Source organism: Medicago truncatula, chromosome 3 (genome assembly GCF_003473485.1).
Source record: "Medicago truncatula cultivar Jemalong A17 chromosome 3, MtrunA17r5.0-ANR, whole genome shotgun sequence".
NCBI lineage: Eukaryota > Viridiplantae > Streptophyta > Magnoliopsida > Fabales > Fabaceae > Medicago > Medicago truncatula.
The window spans coordinates 10,133,560-10,160,378 of record NC_053044.1 but is presented as its reverse complement, the minus strand read 5'-3'; the positions used below and the strand labels follow the sequence as shown (position 1 = coordinate 10,160,378).

At 35.0% G+C, this 26,819-nt stretch overlaps 4 protein-coding genes across 4 annotated transcripts; 1 reads left to right on the top strand and 3 right to left on the bottom strand.

Moving 5' to 3' along the window:
• Nucleotides 1–1,346: 1,346 nt before the first annotated feature.
• On the bottom strand, nucleotides 1,347–2,426 carry LOC11421550 (F-box protein SKIP23). Its single transcript, XM_003599173.1, has one exon. It carries the CDS (start codon nucleotides 2,424–2,426, stop codon nucleotides 1,347–1,349), a length of 1,080 nt encoding a protein of 359 aa, XP_003599221.1.
• Nucleotides 2,427–10,339: 7,913 nt separating this feature from the next.
• On the bottom strand, nucleotides 10,340–11,479 carry LOC11446063 (F-box protein SKIP23). The gene has a single exon (XM_024778680.1). It carries the CDS (start codon nucleotides 11,477–11,479, stop codon nucleotides 10,340–10,342), a length of 1,140 nt encoding a protein of 379 aa, XP_024634448.1.
• Nucleotides 11,480–13,758: 2,279 nt separating this feature from the next.
• LOC25488778 (F-box protein SKIP23) lies at nucleotides 13,759–15,119 on the bottom strand. Its single transcript, XM_013603735.3, has one exon. The coding sequence runs from the start codon at nucleotides 15,062–15,064 to the stop codon at nucleotides 13,874–13,876; it is 1,191 nt and encodes a 396-aa protein (XP_013459189.1). The 5' UTR covers nucleotides 15,065–15,119; the 3' UTR covers nucleotides 13,759–13,873.
• Nucleotides 15,120–18,830: 3,711 nt separating this feature from the next.
• Nucleotides 18,831–20,006, top strand: LOC11446062 (F-box/kelch-repeat protein At3g23880). Its single transcript, XM_003599171.2, has one exon. The coding sequence runs from the start codon at nucleotides 18,831–18,833 to the stop codon at nucleotides 20,004–20,006; it is 1,176 nt and encodes a 391-aa protein (XP_003599219.2).
• The last annotated feature ends 6,813 nt before the right edge of the window (nucleotides 20,007–26,819 follow it).

Below are 26,819 nucleotides of genomic sequence, written 5' to 3'. Positions count from 1 at the left end.
TTTCAGCCAAGTTACTAGAGATGGAACATTGTTAAAGTAGCTTCTAACTAGAGACGTACAGTAGAAAATTTGTCAAGAAAACTACTTCAACATAAAACATTCAGTTTCTTGCATAAAAACATGCAAAAGTAGAACTCGAGAATAGTCTTAGTAAGGGGAATGGTGTAAAACTATTGATTGTAACTTTGCTTCTAATTGAAGATTGGGAAGCATATTTTTCTTTTTAACTCATAGCGTGACAATACAACAGATATATAAGCTCTTTGCTCATACTAATGGGCATCCCGGTGAACTAAATCTCCTGCATACACATGGTCCGAGAAAGGGTACCCTATTTTTACACAAGAGTCTGTTTCTAGGACTTAAACCCATACCCTTTCAGTCACGTGACACCAACGTTACCATCGTGCCAAGGCTCGCCGTTCACTTTACTCATACTTAATTTTAGAATAAATAAATACATGAGGTCAAGCGATCACAAATTATTGTGATCAGATAGGTACTTAACAATCAAGATTTGATAGCTAAAACTGCGAGGAATGGATAACAAGAAAAACTTACTAGCAATAACAGATAAAAATTTATCGAACACGTGCAGTAAGAAAAGTGAAGAAAATAAAGAGCGAGAATAATCAAATAGAAATAACATATAATTCGTTTCAATATGTCCAACAAAAATCGAGAAATAAATATCACTTCCTTATTTTCTGGACATTAAACAAAAGGAAACAAAGAAGACTGATCCATTCGTCACAGATAAATAGCACATCTTGAATAATTAATCACAACTTGCTAATAAATAGCACATCTTGAATAATTAATCACAACTTGCTAAAAAAGGGAGTTGAAGAAGCCACCATACACTTATCCAGCAGCCGAAATTCCACTTCATTTTCTAGCATATTTTCATACGAATATGTAATTAGGAATTAGGAGTTTGTTGATAAATATATAGTTTATAAAAGAAACAGCGAAGATAATAAAATACATCAACATTGTTATATCTAGTTTAGAATCTTCATGATATAATGATATCATGCCATGATGATGTATTTCAATTCATACATTCATATATTTATGTATATGTAATCATATAAGTTACTCCTCAAAACAATTATATACAATCATTTCATCATATAGATCAAGATTTTTTAATAAGCTAGCTGCATATTTTAAAAAATAAACAATGAGTTTATGAAAAATTAGAATTGTCTACTTATACTTAATGTAACTAGCAACATTTCAATTTTTTAGTCAAAAAGTTTATCCAATCTAACAACATAAATTAAGCACAATAATGCAATATGACAATCACATTAGAAACCTTTCAATGTAGGATAACATACTCAGCTCTTGAGGATCCAATCCGGAGGTGGCGAAAACAAGTTGAAATATTCATGATAATGAGATACAGACGAAACCCGACCTTGATCCAAATGATAAACACCATTCCCACCTTGCATCCAATAATTGGTGATGGCGTCGTCGATAAAGATGATGCAATTCCCTTTGGAAACACACAAATCCGAAGCTGATGCAGAAAATGATGTTCCTTTGCCAAAAAACAAAACCCTATCCCCTAAATTCATCAAATTCACCCATTTCTTCTCCTTCTCATGAAATCTGAAAACTTTAATATTAAAATGTAAACTCTCATAAATGTCCACTAACAACAACTCACCGTCACTCTCCACCAACAGTTTTCTATCCCCACCATGAACCACATGTTCAGCAACTAACTGAACTGTTGAATCAGGTCCAATCATAACCGTCCTACCAAATTTATCAACAGCGTAACACTGCCCTTTAAACACACAGATGTCTCCAGAGGTCGTTGAAATGTCATAGATCCACTCCCAAGGCTCATTGCCGCAACGGAACAGCATCAGCTGGGGGGTACAATTTTTTAATATGCCAAGAACGAGAGAATGTTTTCCAATGGAAATTACCTTTTGAGGGAGCAGCACTGAGTTGGATGTGAATTCGTCAGTGATGAAATCAGTTCCTAAATGTAGGACGGAGAGTTTGTTGAAATCAATGAGGCGAGGCAAATGAAAAGAGGTTGAAGATGAGAGATGGGATATGTGGGTGAGTGGACAGTTGAGTTTGGTCTTGCCACTTGAGTTTTGTGTAATTCTAACTAACCAAGGACGAATTAGGGTTTGTTGTTGTGGTGGTGGTTGTTGTTTGATGAGGAATATACTGCGCTTGGAGAGGCAACAGAATGAAGTGATGGTGGAATCAGATAATGATTTGAGGAGTGGAAAATTGATGGTTAAACTGAGATGGTGATCTGAGACGGAGGAAGAGCGACGCCAATTGGAACAAACAGATCGAAAGCGTATGAGATCGATTTCGATGTCAATTCTTTGCGAAATCATATTCAAAAGCTCCTTTGGGAGATCAGACCAGTCTACCTCAGCCATGGGTGATGTTGCTTCAGCTGCTGATGTCAAATAGCAAAAGAACCCTAGAAAAAAAGGGATGCCAGGCTGTTAAAACATTATCATGCATATGATTTTATATTATTTATTATTTTTTCTGAGGGGATTACCATGCATAGGATTATAACATCACGTATGTGTGTTTGGTCAGTCAACCCATAACTCCCCCATGTACTCCATGAAAAGCGGAGCTATATATACACAGGAAGAATAATTCTTAGATGCACACAATTTAGACCATCTATTAGGTCACACACAAAAAAGAAGACATGGTATTATGTGTGTGTGACTAAATAGAGGGTCAAAAATTTTGCGTCCACACAAGAGTTGTTCCCATCACGAATGTGTGCGTGGGGTGCTCATTTATTTTAAAATATTTTTCACTTAATTTTTTTTAACAGTATAGAAAATCTAATTGGTCAATTTTATTATTGATACACTTTTTTGCAGTATAAAAATTTATAGAATTTCTTTTTTCACCCTCCAACTCCTCGCATGCCCTACGTTTTGATAATTTTACCTTGTTTTGATTTTATAATCTAACCAATATTCATATATTTTTTTTTTTTTGGTCAGGTAGTCTAGTGGCTAGAAATTCACTTTTAAAGTGAATAAGTGGGGTGTCCGGGGTTCGAACCCCGGCCCCTGCATATAATAATGCATTGTCCCTGCCAACTGAGCTATGCTCACGGGGACAATATTCATATTGTTATTTCTCCATCTTCAACTGCTCGTCTGGTAGTTCAATCAGTATTTAAAAAAATAAAAATAATTACAATCATGTTATATAATTATGAGCGTATTTTCCTGCCTTTGGGTTATATAATCAAAAACCCCTTTCACATCTTCCACTCCATTAAAAAAAAAAATCGTGAACCCATCCAGAAAGCATATACTTTTATTCGGGAAAGTTTAGTAATTAGACATATTTTCAAGCATGCATAAATCCTCTCGACATATTTTCAAGCATGCTTAGCCTACGCATATAATTACATTGAATTATGTGATTTTCTCAAATTATTAGCAGTGTCACTGTTTGTGTCTGATGTCTATGTCCGTATCCATTCTGTTATGAGTGTGGAAGGCCCAATTGATAAAAGTGGTGCAAATGATGACATGGCAAATAAGAAGGGATTGAGACGTAGCTACAGGATCAAAGGGAGTCATCCAATGTGGTCCCAGTTTGTTAGTAAATGAAGGGATATTAAGTAGTGGTAGTAGAATGAATGTGGTGTGCATTTTTGTGTGATATCACTTTCTCTCTCTTTCCTTATTTTCTCTATTCTACCTTATCTTTCTGTTCATTGTACTGGCTTGTTAGCCATTTCCAGTATTTTTCTATTAAGTGAATTGAATGAAATCAGTGGACAAGCAATACTCCATTTAATTGCTTGATTCTTATTATTATTTCAATTTTTGTTCTGATATCTCATAACATTGGTGCTTTCATTCTTTCCATGGCCGACAACACAAGATTGAAGGAATTGACCACCGAGTTACGTCGTCAAGCGGAAGCGCAAGAGAAATCCAACGTCGAAAACAAAGCGAGATTCGATCGATTGGAGGCGATGCAGACAGCTTCAGATCTGAGATTCAACCAACTCTCTGCAACACTTGAGAGGTTCATGCAGCAAGCACCACAACACAATGTCTCCCATGGAAACACGAACTCAGGCTCAAGCTCTAGTGTGATTTCTGCAACAGTTGTAGGTTCACAGTCAACATTTGTGGGTCATACTCAATCAGCAGTGGTGGGAAAGCAATCGACCTCAAGTATGAGCTCTCAACCGTTTCAAGTGCGTCATATTAAGCTGGAGTTTCCAAGATTCAATGGTAAGCATGTCTTAGATTGGATTTTTAAAGCTGAGCAATATTTTGGTTACTATAATACTCCAGATGCAGAGAGATTAATTATTGCTTCAGTTCATTTAGAACAAGAAGTAGTTCCTTGGTTTCAAATGGTGAATAGATCTCGCCCATTTCAGTCTTGGAATGATTTCACTAGGGCTCTTGAACTTGATTTCGGTCCTTCTATATATGATTGTCCTAGAGCATCTTTGTTCAAATTGCAACAAAACAAATCTGTTAACGAGTATTATCTGGAATTTACAGCTCTCTCTAACCGTGTTTATGGTCTCAGCAATGATGCTTTAATTGATTGTTTTGTTAGTGGACTGAAAGATGAATTACGCAGAGATGTCATGCTTCACACTCCTATTTCTATTGTTAAGGCTGTGTCATTAGCAAAACTGTTTGAGGAGAAAATTGCTGCTAACTTCAATCCAAAACAACCATTAAAACCATATACACCAGCCCAACCTCACCAACACCGAGCCCCCTTCAATCCAACCAGAAACGATCAAAATCAAACTATTGAAAAAGCCCCCAACCTACCCTTACTCCCTACACCACCAACGAGACCTATGAGCCACCTTCAAAAGAACCCTGCAATTAAGAGAATTTCACCTGCAGAGATGCAATTGAGAAGAGAGAAGGGCCTATGCTATTTTTGCGATGATAAGTTTTCATTTTCTCACAAGTGTCCTAACAAACAATTGATGCTACTTGAATTAGATGATGACCTTGATCCTCCTGATACACCTAGCCAAACAGCAGTGACCAGTGACACAGAAACACAAGAAGTAGCAGAGCACCATCTATCCCTTAATGCTTTGAAGGGAGCAACGGGGATGGGAGTAATTCGATTCAAGGGATACATTGGTCCTATTAGTGTATCTATTTTACTTGATGGAGGTAGTTCAGAGAGTTTCATTCAACCTAGAATTGTTCATTGTCTCAATTTACCTATTGAACATACTGACAAATGCAATGTCCTGGTTGGTAATGGTCAACACATGAAAGCAGAAGGTGTGGTTAGAAAGCTGTCATTAAAAGTGCAGGACATAGACATCACAGTCCCTGCTTACTTGCTACCCGTAGCAGGATCTGATGTGATCCTAGGAGCTCCTTGGTTGGCTTCTTTAGGGCCTCATGTAGCTGATTATTCTGTATCCAAATTGAAGTTTTATATGGATGGCAAGTTTGTGACGTTGCAAGGGGAAAGTGACAACAAACCTGCAGTGTCCCAATTGAATCATTTTAGAAGGCTACAACACATGAATGCAATTTCTGAGTTATTCACCATACAAAAAATTGATCCTGCTGTTATAGAAGATAATTGGGAAGGAATGCCAGTGAATATTGAACCAGAAATGGCCACCTTGTTGCATACTTATAGAGAGATATTTCAAATACCCAAAGGATTACCTCCTAACAGAGAGTTGAGCCATGAGATTTTGTTGAAAGAAGGAGCACAACCAGTGAAGGTGAAGCCTTATAGGTATCCGCATAGTCAAAAGGAACAAATCGAAAAAATGGTGCAGGATATGTTAGAGGAAGGAATTATTCAACCTAGTTTGAGTCCTTTTTCTTCACCAATCATTCTAGTAAAGAAGAAGGATGGGACATGGAGATGTTGCACAGATTATAGAGCTTTGAACGCCATAACAATCAAGGACAGTTTTCCTATGCCCACTGTGGATGAACTACTTGATGAATTACATGGTGCACAGTACTTTACAAAGTTGGATTTGCGTTCTGGATACCATCAAATTCTCCTCAAGCCTGAAGATAGACAGAAAACAGCATTCAGAACTCATCAAGGTCACTATGAGTGGTTGGTGATGCCATTTGGGCTCACAAGTGCCCCTGCTACATTTCAGAGACTCATGAATCAATTGTTTCAACCACTGTTGAGAAAATGTGTTCTGGTTTTTTTTGATGACATTTTGGTTTACAGTCCATCTTGGCATTCTCACTTGAAACATGTGGAAATTGTATTTCAGATATTAAGCCAAAATGTGTTGTATGCAAAGCTATCTAAATGCTCATTTGGGATAACCGAAGTTGAATATTTGGGTCATGTGGTGTCTGGTTCTGGTGTGGCAATGGACAAGATTAAAGTGATAGCTGTGTTGGAATGGCCTACTCCAACGAATTTGAAACAATTAAGGGGATTCTTGGGACTCACTGGCTACTATAGAAGATTTATCAGATCTTATGCTACTATAGCTGGTCCTTTAACAAATTTGTTAAAAAAAGATGCATTTAAGTGGGATGAAAGTACTGCCAAAGCTTTTGACACATTGAAGCAAGCTATTACTACAGCACCGGTGCTTGTGTTGCCTGATTTCTCTCAACCTTTTGTGTTGGAAACAGATGCCTCTGGTACAGGGGTAGGAGCTGTACTAAGTCAGGGAGGTCATCCCATAGCTTATTTCTCCAAAAAAATGGCATCTAGGATGCAACTTCAGTCAGCTTACACCAGAGAATTCTATGCTATCACTACTGCCTTAGCCAAGTTCAGACACTATCTCCTTGGACATAAATTCATACTGAGAACTGATCAAAAAAGTTTGAAAAGCTTGTTGGATCAATCTCTACAAACCCCTGAACAACAAGCTTGGCTTCACAAATTCATTGGATTTGATTTCCAAATTGAATATAAACCAGGTAAGGACAATCAAGCAGCCGATGCTCTGTCAAGAGTAATGTCTCTTTCATGGTCTGCACCTGAACATGATTTTTTAGAGCAATTGAAGAAAGAAATTGGCAATGACTCCCACTTGCAAACAATAGTACAACAGTGCGTAAACAATACTATGGACGACATAAATTATATGGTGAAAGAAGGGTTATTGTACTGGAAGCATAGGTTGGTAATTCCTATGGAGAGTAATTTGATTCATCAGATTCTCAAGGAATACCATGATACACCAATCGGAGGGCATGCAGGGGTGACTAGAACCTTAGCAAGAGTTACTGCCCAATTTTATTGGCCGAATATGAGGCAGCATATACAGAAGTTTATTGAAGCATGTGTCACTTGTCAGCAGGCTAAATCTGTTAATACAACTTATGCAGGGCTACTTCAACCATTGCCTATTCCAGAGCAGGTATGGGATGATGTAACTATGGATTTTATTACTGGATTGCCACTATCTTTTGGTTTTACTGTTATTATGGTCGTCGTAGATAGGCTGAGTAAATATGCTCATTTCATGCCCTTGAAAGCTGATTATTCAAATAGGACTGTTGCTGAGGCATTTGTGAATTATGTAGTAAAATTACACGGAATGCCTAAGTCAATTATCTCTGATAGAGACAAGGTATTTACCAGCAAATTCTGGCAGCATTTGTTTCAAATGCAAGGCACAACATTGTCCATGAGCACAACTTATCATCCTCAAACGGATGGACAATCAGAAGCTGTTAATAAATGTCTCGAAATGTACCTGAGATGCTTCACATTCAAGAATCCTAAGACATGGTTTAAGGCACTTACTTGGGTAGAACTATGGTATAACACTTTCTTACATACTAGTTTAGGTATGTCTCCATTTAAGGCACTATATGGCAGGGAACCCCCTATGTTAACACGTTATAGTGTTAATAATTCTGATCCCACAGAGGTACAACAACAGTTAATGGACAGAGACAAGCTACTGGTTGAGTTAAAAGAAAATTTACTGAGAGCACAACAGGTTATGAAGAGCAATGCTGACAAAAAGAGAAAAGATGTGTCTTTTGAAGTAGGGGATCAAGTGTTAGTGAAATTACAACCATACAGGCAGTCTTCTGTAGCATTAAGAAAGAACAACAAACTAGGCATGAGGTACTTTGGTCCATTTACTGTGATAGCCAAAGTAGGAGTAGTAGCTTATAAGTTGCAATTGCCTGAGACAGCTCGTATTCATCCGGTCTTCCATGTGTCCCAATTGAAGATCTTCAAGGGTCTCACTACTGAGCCATATTTTCCTTTACCACTTACCACAATGGAAGAAGGTCCTGTCATACAGCCGGAAGTGATATTGAACGTACGCAACATTATCAGAGGAGATCGAAAAGTGGAGCAACTGCTAGTGAAATGGAAGGATATGCAGAACAGTGAAGCTACTTGGGAAGACAAGCAAGAGATGTTGGATAGCTACCCCAATCTCAATCTTGAGGACAAGATTGTTCTTGAAGGGGAGGGTAATGTTATGAGTGTGGAAGGCCCAATTGATAAAAGTGGTGCAAATGATGACATGGCAAATAAGAAGGGATTGAGACGTAGCTACAGGATCAAAGGGAGTCATCCAATGTGGTCCCAGTTTGTTAGTAAATGAAGGGATATTAAGTAGTGGTAGTAGAATGAATGTGGTGTGCATTTTTGTGTGATATCACTTTCTCTCTCTTTCCTTATTTTCTCTATTCTACCTTATCTTTCTGTTCATTGTACTGGCTTGTTAGCCATTTCCAGTATTTTTCTGTTAAGTGAATTGAATGAAATCAGTGGACAAGCAATACTCCATTTAATTGCTTGATTCTTATTATTATTTCAATTTTTGTTCTGATATCTCATAACACATTCTTTATTTGTATTTAAAAAACTAGGTCACTCCAATTATAAAAGTTTGCAGGATATTCATAAATGAATCTTCATACCTAAAAGAAGAATTACATTGAGAATATATACAATTTTGAAAAAAAATAAAAAAATAAGCAAATGTATAAATTATTTTGGCAAAGGTGCTAAGGATGCGAAATACAAAGGAGGCTACTTCTACATAAAACGCCCAGTTTCGTGACATGTACAATTAGGAACCAGAAATAGTTCTATTAAGGGGTTTAATGTAAAGCTTTTGATTGTAACTTTGCTTCTAATTACAGACTGAGAAGCACATTATTCTTTTTAACTCATAAAGTACATGAGAACAAGCAATCACAGGTTTATGCAATCAGATAGGTACAATAAAATCAAGACTTCATAGCTAAAGAAACAAGGATGACAAGAAACAGAAAATTGCATTAACAGATTAAAATTTTTCCTGCAGTTCAATTGGAAATTATAACTCTTCTCAATACATCAAATTTTGTGTAGTGGGAACCGAATAAGACTAAAAAATTGATTAGAAATTATAACTCTTGGCAATATATAACTACCATATTGTCTGAAAAAGTAAAAGATTAAATTTGCACATTGCCATGTTTTGCGGATTAACCAGACGGTGTTGTCTCTCGTCTTCATTCTTTCTATCACCCCTGTTAGAAAGTAAATGAGAAGATCAAAATCCTAATATATAATGTCTAGGCTAATCTAAGTACAAGTAAACAAGAAACATAGAGGAAAGAACCTGGTCTTAGATAGGTTATTTAGAACCTCATTTCTCATAATGTTCATTCCAATGAGTAAACAAGAAACCAAGAGTTTTATGTCAAAATAACGTAACATGTTGGCAAGTCAAACACATAGAGACGACAGATCGAGAAAATAAGATTCCAAACAATGGGAGAGGGTTAATTGATTATATTCTAAAACTAAACCTCTTAAATAAAAAGATAAGGTTTGGTAAACAATGGAGCAGTCCATCCATGTTTATAGTGGCCCTTTTAAAAAAAGAGAAGTGTTGAGGAAATGATCTTTAATTCATAAGCATTGAGTAAGTCACACAGTGTTAAGGAGAATTCAGAATTATAAAACCTTAACTCTTAATACTTATCTCTCTTTTGGGGTCTAAGAAGATATGAACTGTTAAATAAAGTGGAACATATACATTAAATCCCGAACCACTAGAGATGATCAACCTAAAGTAAAATCAGTTGAGATGCAAGTGTATCTGATTAATTGAGATGCAAGTGGTAAAGATTCAATCAAACTAACATAACTTCTTCTGCAAAAGTAACAACAATAAAATACGATAATCAAACCCATAATCTTTGTTTGTTACATCTAGTTTAGAAACTTCATAATAAAAACTTGCCATATTAGAAAAAGTACTAGCCAAAAAGTTTATCCAATCAAACAAGTTCAACTAAGCTAAATAATGCAAGATGGCAATCCTATTAGATGCCTTTCAATGCAAGATGGCATACTCAGCTTTTGAAGATCCAATCCGGAGGTGGCCAGAACAAGTTGAAGTATTCAGGATAACGAGACATAGACGAAAGCCGACCTTGATCCAAATGAAAGACACGATTCCCACATTGCACGTTCCTAGAAGAGATAGGAACGCATCGTCAATAAAGATGACACAATTCCCTTTGGAAACACACAAATCTGAAGCAGAAGCAGAAAATGAACATCCATTCACAAGGAACAAAACCCTATCCCCTAAATTTTTCAACTTCACCCATTTCTTCTCTTTCTCATGAAACCTGAACACTTCAATACTAAAACGTAAACACTCGTAAATGTCGACTAACAACAACTCACCGTCACTCTCTACCAGCAACTTTCTATCCCCACCACCTACAACATGTTGAGCCACTAAATCAACCGTGGAATCCAGTCGAATCTTAACTGTCCTTCCACGTTTATCAACAACGTAAATCTGCCCTCTAAACACACAGATATCTCCAAAGGTGGTCGAGATGTCGGAGATCTGCTTCCAACACTCATCACTGCAGCGAAAAAGAACTGGCTGAGGGGTACAGGGTTTTAATATGCCAATAGCGAGTGGTTTTTCTCCAACGGAAATAACCTTTTCAGGGTACATGTAATTGGAGAAAAATGATGATTTATTGAGGAAAAAGAACTCGCTGCCCACGAAAAAATCAGTTCCTAAATGTCGGACCGATAGATTGTTGAAATCAAGTAGATGAGGAAGATAAAAAGAGATTGAAGGTGAGTGATATGACATGAGTGGGAGGAAGAGTTTGATTTTTCCACTTTCGTTTTGGGTAATTCGCAACAACCAAGGACGATCAAGGGTTAATTGGTGTTGGTGTTGCTGTGGTTTGATGAGGAAGATACTACGTCTGGACAGGGAAAAGAATAAAGTATTGGTGGTGTCGATGGGATTAGAGAGTATATATGAGAAATCAAGGAGTGGAAACTTGATAGTTAAATTGAGATGGTGATTTGAGACGGAGGAAGAGCGACGCCAATTGGAACATACCGATCGAAAGCGAATGAGATCGATCTTGTTGTCAATTCCTTTTGATATCAGATTTAGAAGCTCCCTTGGGAGAGCAGACCAGTCTAACTCCTCCATGGGTGATGTTGCTGCAGCTGCAGCTGCTGATGTCTGCCTTGTTTCTTTTAGAGTTTTTAGTTAATGGAAAATAGCAAAAAAAAGCCCTAGAATAAAACGGGATGGTCGTTAAAACATTACCATTCCTAACATTAAAAATTTAAATTTTTTTATTAATTAATTTTTTCCCAACATTTTACGAAATCCAATTGTACATGTTTTTTTTTTAAATAGTATAGTTGCTAAAAATTCACTTTTTTTTTTTTTATGGTAAATAAGTGGGTCGAGATTACAAACCTTGACCCCTACATTTATTATGCATTGTCCTACCAATTTGGTTAAGCTCACGGGGACTAATTGCACAATTTTTTATTAATACACTTTTGGCCTAGGATAAAAAAATGTACTAGTCCTGGTCCTAGTTCGGATGATGAACTCCATACACATTAGTATGTAGAAGTTGGAGTTCCAATGCGAGATTCATCACTTCTTTACAATTATAGTGTGCGTGTCTATCCACTAAACTACTTAAAAAAAAATACAGCATTTCATTCTATTTAGGATTCCAAGGCTCAATCATAGGGTCAACGATCTGGTATCGGGTTCAAAGGTTCAATGAGGTGCATAAGTTCAGCCACGAATTCCCTACATTATCGAAGAGATGTGGAATATAGAATAAGACGTTCATAGTCAATATGGGTCATCCAAACGATCGTCTGGTTCAACCGGTTAACCGTTTATTCCTATTTGGCATGCTCAATAATATATAAAGAGAGTGACTCACTATAAAAACATGTATCCACTTCATAATGGAAAAATATATAAAAGCTCCTTGAAACCATGTTGACTTGAGCATTGGTACACCGCTTCAATGAAGAACAATTGACAACCTACATAACTGTTGGTTATTATTTTGCATTTAAACCCCAAAGCTGGCTAGTGTTTGGTTGATTATGCAAGTTGTTTCATTTGGTGAAAACTAGGAGAATGGTGTAACATCATTTTGGATGTTGTAGCATTGAACAATGCTTGTATGACCACACAAAGAACATGTTAGAGTGGGGCCAACTGGTTGTTGTTTGAAGACCAAGATATGACACTCCTTAAATCCGTACAAGACAATGATTAGGGATATGTTAATCCTTGACAGGCCAAAGACATGAGAAAGACCAAAAGGCACAAAAGAAAGTCTTCTCTGATCACAATCACAACTCTAAATGAAAAAGATTTGGAAACACTCACGTCAAATGATAATTTAATTATATTAATCAACATAAATTAATTAAATTCTCTTTATTTAATTTTTCTCTCGTTAATGTGAGTATGTCTAAATATTTTTCATTCAGAGTTGAGCTCATAGAAGAGTTTCTCAAAGGTACAAGAATAAGGCAAGGATAGTGTACGATGAATTAGAACATATAAGGACAAAACGTTGTTACAGCAAAGGTTTCGAATTGTTCCCTCTGCATTGCTGCGACGGAAACACTCGCAGTCACTAAGATACCAATTTTATTCCCTCATTTTGAACCATCATACATCACACATGGACTGTGAAGGACTAATTATTTCTCCCTTTCAGATTATAAAGTCTCCTTTGTAACTCTGAATATTGTTTTTCATTTACGCAATGATGTTTCTATCCATATTCTCTTCTATTTCTGTTTTAATGGTTTACAAAGTATTTTTCCAAAACACTTTTAAAAACCAGCTCTAAATTGAAACAAAATACAGTTTCAAGCTTCAAGAAACTCTCCAAACAACATCATCCCGCTTTTGGCTGTGGCTAAACGGGACAGGTCAAAACGGACCGGACCAGGCCGTTTTGCCATTCCTACTCAAAACAGGTCTTTCTAAATATACATCACCAACTAAAAATTCACAAACCATAATGTTTGCATCCTTTTAAAATTCCTCATTCAATAAAAAATATACATCCTACCACTACCAACATTGATTATGATCATGCCCTACAACTACACTTGATTACATCATGAGAATCCTTTACATGTTACACAACATAAATGACCATTTATATTGCTTTAGCAGTAGTAGCGTCTCAATTAGGTTCCGATCAAGCCTCTCATTTAAAAGATGTTGTCTTGATAGCTCTTATACATACTGCATCGCCAACTCTATTCCTACATGCATACATCTAGTTTCCCTCAAAACAAAATGCATCAAATAGATAAAGATTTCTGAAAATGTTCGCTGCATTTATAAAAAATGAATAAGCTTTGAAAATTCCGAAGTGTTCAGATACTTATAGAGTTATAGTCAATGTAACATTTTTTTTCGTCTAAGTAATAGTGAACACGTTTATCCAATCTAACAACATAAAATAAGAACAATAATGCACTATGAATCCCTATTACATTAGAAACCTTCCAATGGAAGATAACATATTGTGTTACGAATTCAAATTTTGAGGATCCACTTCGGTGGCAAGAACAAGTTAAAATATTCGGGATATTCAGACACACGCGAAAGCTGATTTCGTTCCAAGTGAAAAACACGATACCCGTGTGTTAAATCGTCCCTAGATAAGACGTAATAATCAATAAAGATAACACAATTTCCTTTGGTAAGACACAGATCTGAAGCAGAAGCAGAAAATGAACATCCACTCCCCAAGAAAAAAACCATATCCCCAAAATTCTTCAACTTCCACTTCTCTAACTTCTTATCATAATCCATCAACTTCACCCACTTCTTCTCCTTCTCATCAAGCTTAAAAAAATCAATTCTGAATTGATACAATGATTGATAAATGTCCAATAACAACAACTCACCCTCGCTCTCCACCAGCATTTTTCTGATGAGACTGTCACCAAGAAGATTATATAAAGGTTGAGCCACTAATACCATGGTCAAGTCTGGTCCAATCTTAACTGTTCTTCCGGACATTTCTACCACGTAGAACCGCCCTTTAAACAAGCAGATGTCTCCACGGACAGTTGATAAATTGGAGAACAGCTTCCACTGCTCGTTGCAGCCACGAAAAATCACTGGCAGATGGGAAAAATGACTCAATGTGCCGAGTAAGAGAGGGTTTTTCCCATGGCACGTGACAGCAAGGGCGGTTTCAGGGCACTTTCCGTATTGGTTGGAGATGTAACGGGTTCCTAAATGAAGGACGGAGAGTTTGTTGAAGTCAAGCACGTCAGCACGTTCAATTAAGGTTTCTTGTAGTTGTTTTGCTGATTCATGTCTGATGGGTGGGTGTGAGTATGTGAGCATAATTTTGCCACGCTTGTTTGGGAGTGAGCTTGGGCATATTTGCATCAACCAAGGACGAAGAACTACGGTTTGATGTGGTGGTGCTTTGACAAGGAAGAGACTGCGTTTGGAGAAGCTGTCGAATGGAGAGTTGCTGTTTTTGATGAAATGGATGATATCATTGTCGTCGTTTTTTGTGGAATATGGTGGAGGAATATATTTGGGGAATTTGAAGGATGAGATGTTACTATGGTGATTTGGGATGGAGGAAGAGCGCCACGTTGAACAAATTGATCGAAAATGAATAAGGTCGAGTTCGTTGTCAATGCATTGTGATATGAGATTCAGAAGTTCTTTAGGAAGTTCAGACCAGTCTACCTCAGTTGCCATGAAAGAAGTTGATGCAGAATGATGGTGTTGTGATGGTGACTGTGTCTTAGTAACGGTAAAGGAGCCAAACGATTGAGTGATATCGCAGCAAGACAGAATTGAGATGAAGAGAATCTTAAGCCAATGAATGATATCAGTTAAGAGAGAATTTTGTGTATTTTTGTTCACAAATACACAGTGGTTGCTCAATGCCCTTTTATAGGCTTACATACTAGGGTTGCTCAATGTTTTAATAGGGTTGTTATTACTTAACTCTTAAGCTAGTGAATCTTATCTCTTAAGAAAACGGTACTTCTATCCTCCAAGGGCCAATAATATATTTTCATCGTGAACAAGTATCAAAGTTTTTTTTTTTTTTTTTTGAAGGATTGACCAAGTATCAAAGTCTTCTAGATTTTGCTTTTTAATTTCTAAGAAATAATCCTGGAGAAAAAATAAATACATTTAAATTCTATTGTAATATTCATAAAATAAAAAATAAAAAATCTACCGTACTAAATGGGCCCGATTTGTCAGGTCTGGCTGTTTAGGCGCAATTTCGAAAGTTTTACCTCATACCCCTACAATTATTCCTCCATCCCTATAAACCATAGAGAATACCAATTTTAACCTTGTTTTTAGAATCACACCCACTACTGGAAAACTTAGCCCAACAAAGTCTTTCGGTGCTAATCTGAAATTGGCGTGTGCAGGTGAAAATCACCCCTAAAAACTGCCAATTGTTTCATATATAATCTTCTCTAAGAAATCAACTACCTTTTTTACTTTGATGAAATCCTAAGTTATCGAGTCCACATTTTTTCACAAGACATAATCAATTTAGAATTAAGGGTAAAACGAAAACCCTAAAACATATATTGATTGAACAGATCTAAAAAAATAATTTGGGAACTAAATTTGTTGATTTCTTTATGGAAATGAAAAGAAATCAATCAAACAACATCTATCCTTTTTTACCATGTTGATTCTGATGTATTCTACCAATTTGAATGGATGAATGTCGTTTTATTTTTGTAAAAAAAAAAACTTATTATTTTCACTTATTACTTCTCTATGTTCAAATTCCTTTTTCATCTTATTTCTTTTTCTAATTTACTTTCTCTGTTTTCATGAAAGAAAGAAAGAAAAAAACCCTCTTTGAAATTCCCACCATCCCACCTTTTTTACCATGTTGTGCCTCTGACGTTATTAGGCTATCTCACAAAGTCACAAATACAAAGAGTCTCATACTTAAGAAGAGATGTGTTAATGTGTCATGTGTGATTTAAACTTCTACGTTGGATGCAATAGTAGATTTTAAGCAAAATGTTAGTGAGATGACCCGTATACCTAATGTCTTAAGGTTTTGCATCAAAATATGGTGTCGATTTCATTTGGGAGGTTTCTTTTAGCCAAATATGATGATCCAACCTATTGTCTACTCCCGCAGAACTCTAAACATTATGATGAATTGTCTTCTTAGCGTTTTATGTCATTTACTTGGTTTTTTATATTTAAATAACTAAAAAAGTCAATTATTTATTTTAAATTCCTTCGGTTTTGGTCTTTGGTCGGATCAAACCATGGAAAAACGTCAATGTGTTATGATGAGATGACAAAATGCATGCTTATATTGTTTCAAATTCCTCCACTTTTTGTCTTTAGTAAATGAGTTACAGATGTACGCAACAAAAAAAATGTACAAATTTTGATCTACAATAGATGAAATATGCGGGAATGCAAATAAAGGAAATAATGGTCAAGGTTTCAAATTTAAAAAGCAAGAAAGTCCACATATTATTTTTTTTTATACAAAAGAAAGTTCGTTCGCATCCTTATTTACTTTGAAATACATGTTGTCGTATACATCTTTGCGTTGAAACTGTTTGATTGTCATTGTTATTGCTATAAATACAATAATGAGATGTTAATTGGTATTATATATTTTTGACAAAAAAATTGTTTGATTAAAAATATGTTATTGCACATTTATAGGTTAACATAGTGAATGATGACACAATTGAATTTTGAGTGAAAACAAAATTTAGTTTCGTATAAAAATTGAGATCCAATTTAGTTTCTCTGAAAACTAAAAGCAGTTTTTAGTTCCAAAAAACAAATTAGAAAATTTAGTCTCTATCTCACTATTCTTAAAAATATTTTCCAGGTTCCGTGAATAAATCTATGCGATAAGTTGTTAGAACTTAAGTATTATAAGGTGGAATTGGGTATTAAATTTATATAGTTATATGATCTTCTCATGTTCTTCAATAATATTTTTTCTTCTAAAAAAATAAATATTTATCCTTTTTACGTGAATTGGACTCCTAAGACTCGTCTGGATCACAGGACCTCTCTCATGAATCAAAGAGTATTTAAAAAAGTATTTGCACATCATTCACTAAAGAAATTCTCATGAGGGCAACAAAAGTTGAATCAACAACTTTGTGGTTGAGTGAAAAGAGTGGTGTTTTTTTTAAGCTTTTCTTTATGTAGGCTGAACTTTTGTCATTTATTTGATTTTTTTTCTTCCCAAGGAGTCATTTATTTGAATTAAAACACATATAATTAATTTCCATGTAAATGATAGTGTGTTATAACTTATAATATTCACATCAATGCATTTATTTAAATCCGTTAATTTAGTATGATCTATATTCATTGCATTGTAGCATTCTATATTTTGTTGTATGACTTTTAAAAAAAAAAAAAAACTAGACAAATAACGGTAGCATTTTAGCTTTAAATAAGTTATCAAAAACATCTTTAAATTGAATTGATTTGAAATTGTGGTGGAATCTTTTTTTTGTTTTTTGTGAGACGTTGGGTTTATCAAAAACACATATACTATTTAAAATTCAATCAACATATATACTATTTTTTTTCGTGGGATCCAGGATTCAAACCGGAAAACCCAAATTGAAGACATAATTGAAGAATATGCTAAAATGCATAACTTTTTTTTTTTCGTTCATAATTGCTCTTTTTTTTTTTTTTTTTTTTTTTTTTGTAGATAGACGAAATGGCAAAGCCATTATAAAACTCACACACACAAGTGGAGGCACCGGGGTTCGAACCCCGGTCATGGCATCCGGCCTAACAATTTCGGCATTTTGTTTTTTTTTAAAAACAAAATTTTTCCGCTTACATGCACCTACATAGTGAAATATGCATCCATGATGTGGCAATTCAATGGTAAGAGTTTGACATCTCAATAGACATAGTTTAAATTTCATCTCAAAAGAAAGAAATAATAGACTTTTTACGGACAAAACATGTTCGGTAATTCAGGTGTTTGACAACATTAAGGCCCTCACGTTTATGTGGTTGAAGCCAAAGTTTAAGCCTCTTTCCTTCAATCTTCATGGTTGGTTGCTTAGTTCGTTCACCGAGCTAGGCATAGACTAATAGTTATTTTATTTCTTTTGTTTTCTTTTTGTAAATATTGTTTGGACCTTGTTTCTTCCTAAATACCTTGTGCTAGGAGATACACTTTTCGTTGATAATATATTCCATTTTAACTATTTCAAAAAAAAAAAAAACATTATTAATTTTACTAGTGGAAGATTAAAATTAAATACTACAGTTTAATTAATTATTATATTTTGGTCCATTACAGTTTAATTAATTTATTGAATTTAATATTCTCAAAAAAAAAAAAATCAAATATGATAGAGACCATTGAGATTTGAAACGAAAACACTACTTTTAAGCCTCCTATTTCTATTTCTCGCTATTAAGTGTTAACATTACCTTTCGAATCAGAACTAATTGCTTGTTGTGAAACATGGCGTCAGTTAGCAGCAGTGACAAAGTCGTTTCTTCTCAGTCACTCATGGTGGAAACAACCGCCATCGGAACCCTAACATATGTGCTGCCTTTACCTACTCTTCCATTCGATCTGATTGTGGAAATTATGTGCAGACTTCCGGTAAAGCTACTAGTGCAGCTTCGGTGCCTTGGCAAATCCTTCAATTACCTAATTTCAGATCCGAAATTCGCCAAGAAGCACCTTCGTTTATCAATCAAGCGCCACCACCTCATAGTATGCCCTGCCGACTTGTCATCTCGGGTAATTCTCTATGATTCCCCAATTTCCTCTTTTTTTTCAAAATCTGGGGTTACTCAGACACAACTCAGTTACCCTAAATTTCAATTCGAAAATCCTACCAACATAAGTTCTTGCGATGGAATCCTTTGCCTCACCATAGATGATGGTTCCGCTATTTTGTGGAACCCTTCCATCAGAAAATTAACAAAATTGCCTCCTTTTTTTGTGAAAGGGGAGAAAAGTTTTTGGTATTCCGCATATAGCTTTGGGTATGACCGTTTCACTGATGAGTATAAGGTCTTCGTTGTTTCCCTTCTTAATTACGAAAGGAAAATAGAAGTTAGTGTTCATACTTTGGGCACTGATTATTGGAGAAGGATACAAGACTTCCCATTTAAAAATGCTATTCGGTACAGTGGAATATTTGTGAGTGACACTGTTAATTGGTTGACTACTGATCTTTCAAAATCAAATTGTGATGAAATTGTTTCTCTTGATTTGGTGAACGAGTCCTACCAAATACTTTCGAGCCCTGATTTGAATAGGGAATCTTGGCGTTTGTCGATGGGAGTGTTGAGGGACTGCTTGTGCCTCTCTGCAAGTAGTACTTGTGATATGTTTTTTGATGTTTGGGTTATGAAGGAATATGGAAATATAGATTCTTGGACTAAATTATACAGTGTTTCTTACGTTGGAACTCAGATTCCCCAAGCATATGCGTTAGTTCTGTATATTTCTGAGGATGACCAAATGGTAGTGGATTTTATTGGGCAGCGCCAGGGGAGTAACAAACGGATGGTCACTATGTATGATTCCAAAAATGGTACTTTGAATATTCTTGATATTCAAAATATCAATCATTTCAGTTTCTTTACCCTAGTTGTCTACAACGAGAGTTTGATATCACCTTAAGCATGAGATTCAAGTGCTACATATATATTGTTAGTTTCTATTTGTATTATTAATTTCTGCTTGTTATAATAATTGGTGACTTGTTGGATCATTGTTATATAATACTATTGTGATGCCATTCTTTTCAAGAATATTGAATATTCAATTTTAGCACATATGTAGTGCATATCACCTTAAAATTGGAATGTCTTATTTAAAGTGAATTACGCAACTCAAATTGGCCATATTTGCCTCAGACAGATGATCTCTAATGAAAACAATAATTTAGCCATTTAAGAGTTTACATAAATCAATTGAGCGGCTCAATGAAGGAGATTTGGCTTCTTTTCATCTGCAAGACCTTGTCATAAACATAAAAAATATATTTATTCTTTATCCATCTTTACTTATTTAATTAAACGTATGTTAGAAAATTGAAAAACCTCATGTTGAATATCCTTGATCAGTGCCAATAGAGATGTAAGGTTTTCTCTATATAGCACATGTCTTTATTGTAAAATTTTCTTTAATAATTGTATCTATTTATAGACTTCCAACATAACATTTCAAACTGCATGTTTATTTCCCACTTGTATGAGTTGATTTTTTTGTCTTATTAACATTTTTTTTTTATTATTCGACAAATCATTCTAAAGATTTTGCAATCTATTCTAAGTTGCAAGAATAAATTAGAGAATTTGGTAAGTCGATTCAATACCCATGTTCAAGTTGATAACTTAAGACAGTCATTTAGTGAAACTCATCCCTGACAATTTTATTATTACTAAAGCTCCCGCATATGCGGGGTCTGGGAAGGGGTCCCAACATTATTGGTGTATTCTACGCAGCCTTACCCTGTTTTTTACGCAAGAGGCTGTTTCCAGGACTTGAACCGATGACCTTTCAGTCACATGACAACAACTTTACAAGTTGCGCCAAGGTTACCCCTCACATGATGACTCTTGATCAAATTTATATTGTCCTGAAGAATTGTTAAGGATAAGGTAAAAGAGTTCAATTATTCTTTTAGATATATAGTGGTTGTTGAACCCTCTGGTTTGTTTCGGCCCTGGGATTTTAGATTGACGAGGTAGCGGTCGGATTGCTATCGGTAGGCACTGGGACTGTTTTGAGCAGAATATGTTGTATTCATGCTCGCTGCTGCATTTTGCTCCATCAACACGTTTATCTAAGAGTTTTGTTTCTGTTTTTTCTATTGGCATCTTAGTAATAGTTCTTCTGGTGTTCATGTTGTTTGGATCCGCTGAGGTGGTGGGGGACGAGCGCATAGTTGTTTTCAGCTTGCTCTTGTTGTTGTAGTTTCTGTTGTTGGACAAATCAAACATAATTTTTTTGCAATCTATTCTAAATTTAATTTTTCCATATTTTGCCTATTTATTAAAAACGTCTCAGGACATCATGACTCTCGTTTTTTTACGTCAAAGATAATTTCATTAGAAAAAGTCTGGCATTAATAAATCAAATGTCAAGATTGTAGAAATACGAGGTGGAGTCTCTTTGATCCATATGCAATCTAAATTATTTAGCTAAATAATGACCTATACACTTTTTTTCTTTTGTTTTTTTTTTTTAAGGAATACATTTTTTTTTCTTGATGCAACAACAACCAATATACTTAAATATATTTGACACTTAGTAAATGATAATACTATTTAAGTTTTTGGTGTTTCATTTTATTAGGTACCCAAAATTTAATACTATAACAATTAGTGTTTAGAGAAGCTCAACACAAGTTATTTTGTCATTAGTCCTTCTGTTAATTTCAAGTTAAAAAAACCGTTAAAAATAACTGTGTGCCACATGGACCAATTATTTCACGCTACGTGGCTCACTACAATTAAAATAAATGAAATAAAATAATTGCTATTAGAAAAAAGAAGAAATGAAAAGCAGAAAGTCAGTAGCTTTGAGAAAAGGGGGAAAATGGCTTGTAGGTTTCAACTTGCTCCAATTCGATTCGTTGCCTTGCCTTATGTTTCAGTTTCGATTTCGACTCCATACATCAATTAGATTTCGACCTCCATCATCATTTATGCAATTAATTTTTACAAAAAATGCCAGTTTTCAGCACGTAATCGATTACAATTTATCAGTTCGATTTCGCATTCTCGTTTTAGTTTATGGTCGTGTTTTCGTTGAATTTCTGTTCACTATGAGTTGTGTTTTCCGTTGGAAGATGTTGTCTTCGTTGTGAGCTGGTTCAAATTGAAACCATAAAATACATTTTCCCCTTTCTAAAAGTTTTTGCGTTTCATTTCTTTCTTTCTATATATTTTCTTCTTAATTTGTTATATCTAATTAAATATTAATAGTAATATAAAATCAAATTAAAAATCAATAATTTTATTTCATTTTTCTTAATTCTGAAAATTGTCTTGTAGTGTGCCACGTGACATGAAATAACTGGTCCACATGGTACACCGTTAGTTTTAACATCTTTTTTTAACTTAAAGTATGTTTCTCAGTTATCTTTTTTTAGTATACGTTGATGCCTTAGATCCAACAAGGTATGTTTCTCAATTATCTTGTTTGTTGATAGAACACTATGGCGTTGTCATTTAATTCATGTAACGACTCCACTTAATGGGATAAGACTCGGTTGATATTGTTAGTATTAGTCTTTGTGTCACCTTTGGAAAATTTATTGGAACCTACCTGTTCAAGTTAGTATTTGTGAAACTAATGTCAAATTCTATTTATTATAATTTTTGTTGGTTGCTTGAAAATCCAAGGGTAAATGATTTGAATTTTTGAATGACTCGTGATGCGTGTAAGATACTCTAAAATCAACTTTTAGTGTAAAATAGATTAATTCATTAACGCAAGAGTCTATTTAAGATTGGTAACACTCTGCTCAACATCATTTGACAAGCACCATTATTGATTGTCCTGAATACTAGTCACTCATGATGGTTGCATTGCAATCTTGTGTTATCTTTCGTTAAATATTTTGTAAATGTGAGAGTTAACTTAAAATCAGAATTCTGGAGAATCGTGCTACGATGGAGAAGTTTCGTGCCACGATTGTTGAAGCAAAATTCTGGAGCAATCACTGGAAAAAATCGTGCCACGACTGAATCGCATCGTGGCACGATGGTGCGATTGAAGATAAAAATAAAACATATTTTTATTGAAGATTTGTTTTAGTTTTTTAAGGGATTACTTTCACTATAAATATAGACCTTGTATTAGAGAAAACTCTGAGAGAGAGATAGAGGGGGCTGAAACAAGGTTTAGAAAGGCAACAACAAAACTAGGATTTGTATAGAGTTTGTCTCTTTGAAAGAAACACTAGGTTTTGAGGGTTGATTCACCTTGGGAAACACTATTAGGATTGAGTCTCTTGGTTACGGAAAGAGGTTGAGACTTTGGGTAGAATTAGGCGGGAGACTTATTCTTGTAACCCATTGATTTCTCTTTTGTAACGTTACTCATCATATAGTGGATCGGAGGGCTGCTCTCTCCCCCAGACTAGGTCAATTTAGACCGAACTAGGTCAACAAATTCTTTTGTGTTCTCTCTTCTTCTTTTCTCTCGCTGTTGTTTTCTATTTTTGGCCTGTGATTATAATTGTTTCATACACTTTGGTTTGGTTACTTGATTATTCCTTGCTCCACACATCAAGTTGTTATTGGTGTGATTTTTCATCGAATTCGCAACAGTAAACATGTTCATTCTCAATGAAAACAAATAAATTTTCTCAGGTGTTTTCAATTGCAATTGCTCACCTTAGAACTTCCAAATTAGGAATAATGCGGATCTTATTAACTAACAAAATTGTGAGAAGTTCTAAAATTAATGTTCGATGCTGCCTTCGTGCGAGAGACCTCTCATAAACCAGAATGTTCCTTACAAAGTTAAAAAGTTGAAAAATAAAAATGAGAAGTATATGTTATTAACAGAAACGTAATTAAAAAGGTGATCAACTATGGACAATGGGATTAACTTATGGATCCACTGACTTTAATAAGATCGCCCTTTTTGGGATTAAATAGAAAAATTGGTCCCTCAAAACAGTAATTGTCGGTCAAATTATTCTCTTAATTTAGCGAATTGGCAAATACATCTCTAAAGTGGTAAATTGTTGGTTAAAATAGTTGCAGAATTTTATTTATTTTTGAACGAAAATAGTTGCAGAATTATAACCCTCCTATTTGGAGTTATATTTATAGTCCTCAATATATTATAGGCTAAAATATGGTTTTGGTCCCTGCAAATATGCCTCATTTTGGTTTTATTCTCTGTAAAAGAAATTTGTTGTTTTTGGTCCCTGCAAAATCAAAAGATTTTGCAGGGACTATTTCTCTAATAAATGAGTTCAGTCATCATGTGACACGTGTGCAAATCATCACAAAAGTGGAGTCAGGGACCAAAACCAAAATAAGACATATTTGCAGGGACCAAAAACAACAATTTTTTTTTATAGGGACTAAAACCAAAACGAGGCATATTTGCAGGGATCAAAACCATATTTTAGCCTATATTATACTCCATGGGAGGTTTAGATTTAAGCTGGATTCTTTTGAAATGCAGGTCACTTTTTTAGTTTTTTTTTGTTATAAACAACATGTATTTAATAAAACGTGTTTCTCGCACAAGACGCGCAATGGAAACCATCACAGACCTAGACAATGCAGTATATAAGCGACATCACTATTATCTGAACATAGCCTACCGCCAATAACTCAAGCACCGAAACAGAAATGAAGCAAAGGAAACAGGGAAAAAAACAACAATAACTCAATGTATAAACCATTCATTTTAGACCATTTAACCATAATCAATGCACCATGTGAAATTTTACAAACCCCATGCTCAATTCTAGTGCAATAACCTAGACTATCAAACATGCTTAGGGAAATTAAATTTCGCTTAAGTTTGGGAGCAAACCTCACATCCTTTAAAAGGAATTCACGGCCATCAAACATCTATAGACGAATATTGTCCATGCTTTGGACTTTGCACGCTTTGTTATTTCTGAGTCGAACAACTTCTCCTTCTCTTAGAGCCAAAGTCTCAAAATATTCCTTTCTAGGACACATATGATAAGAGCATCCCGAGTCCAAAACCCAACTCTTCTCCGGTTCCCAACTTGTGACCACTAGTGCACCCGCACTCTCATAACCATCTTCATTTGACGCCTCCGCAACTTGAACGGAAGGACAACCATTGCCCTCTCTATCCGGAAAATCCTTCTTGAAGTGACCTTGCTTATGACAAAGAAAGCATTTATACTTTGATTTGTCAAAGCCCTTGGACCTAGACTAGGACCTTGATTTCCCTTTGCCTTTTCCTCTATGCTCACTCCTCCCTCTTGCAACATATTCAAGCCTCACCACCTTCATCAACCTTCAAGTCCTTGAACTTGGTCAATTCCTTGGTTCTCAAAGCCGCTTGGACCTCCTCCAAAGTAGTGGTGCCCTCCTTACCATAAAGGATGGTATCCTTGAAATGCTTAAAAGACTTTGGTAATAAACAAAGTAACAACAAAGCCTTATCCTCATCTTCCACATTGACTTCAATGTTGGCCAAATCATCAAGAATTTTTTTAAATTCCGCCCATTTCTCCGAGATTGATTTAGACTCCACCATCTTGAATGAATAGAGTTGTTGTTTCTTTATGTAGGCCGAACCTTTGTCATTTATTTGATTTTTTTTCTTCCCAAGGAGTCATTTATTTGAATTAAAACACATATAATTAATTTCCATGTAAATGATAGTGTGTTATAACTTATAATATTCACATCAATGCATTTATTTAAATCCGTTAATTTAGTATGATCTATATTCATTGCATTGTAGCATTCTATATTTTGTTGTATGACTTTTTAAAAAAAAAAAAAAAAACTAGACAAAAAAAGGTAACATTTTAGCTTTAAATAAGTTATCAAAAACATCTTTAAAAATTGAATTGATTTGAAATTGTGGTGAAATTTTTTTTTTTTTTGTGAGACGTTGGGTTTATCAAAAACACATATACTATTTGAAATTCAATCAACATATATACTATTTTTTTTCCGTGGGGTCCAGGATTCAAACCGGAAAACCCAAATTGAAGAATATGCTAAAATGCATAACTTTTTTTTTCTTTCATAATTGCTCTTTTTCTTTTTTTAAAAAACAAAATTTTTCCGCTTACATGCACCTACATAGTGAAATATGCATCCATGATGTGGCAATTCAATGGTAAGAGTTTGATATCTCAATAGACATAGTTTAAATTTCATCTGAAAAGAAAGAAATAATAGACTTTTTACAGACAAAACATGTTCGGTAATTCAGGTGTTTGACAACATTAAGTCCCTCACGTTTATGTGGTTGAAGGCAAAGTTTACAATTCTTTCCTTCAATCTTCATGGTTGGTTGCTTAGTTCGTTCACCGAGCTGGACATAGACTAATAGTTATATCTGCTTTATTTCTTTTGTTTTCTTTTTCTAAATATTGTTTGGACCTTGTTGTTTCTTCCTAAGTACCTTGTGCTAGGAGAGACACTTTTCGTTGATAATATATTCCATTTTAAATTCTTCAAAACAAAAGAAACATTATTAATTTTACTAGTAGAATATATTGCTCCGTCAACACGTTTATCTAAGAGTTTGTTTCTGTTTATTCTGTTGGCATCTTAGTAATAGTTGTTCTGGTGTTCACGTTGTTTGGATCCGCTGAGGTGGTGGGGGGCGACCGCATAGTTGTTTTCAGCTTGCTCTTGTTGTAGTTTCTGTTGTGAAGTGTTGTTTTTTCTGCAGGATTTTGGTAACAATAAGTCTGATGATTGGATATGAGTATTGCATCATGATGCAGCACAAAAAATT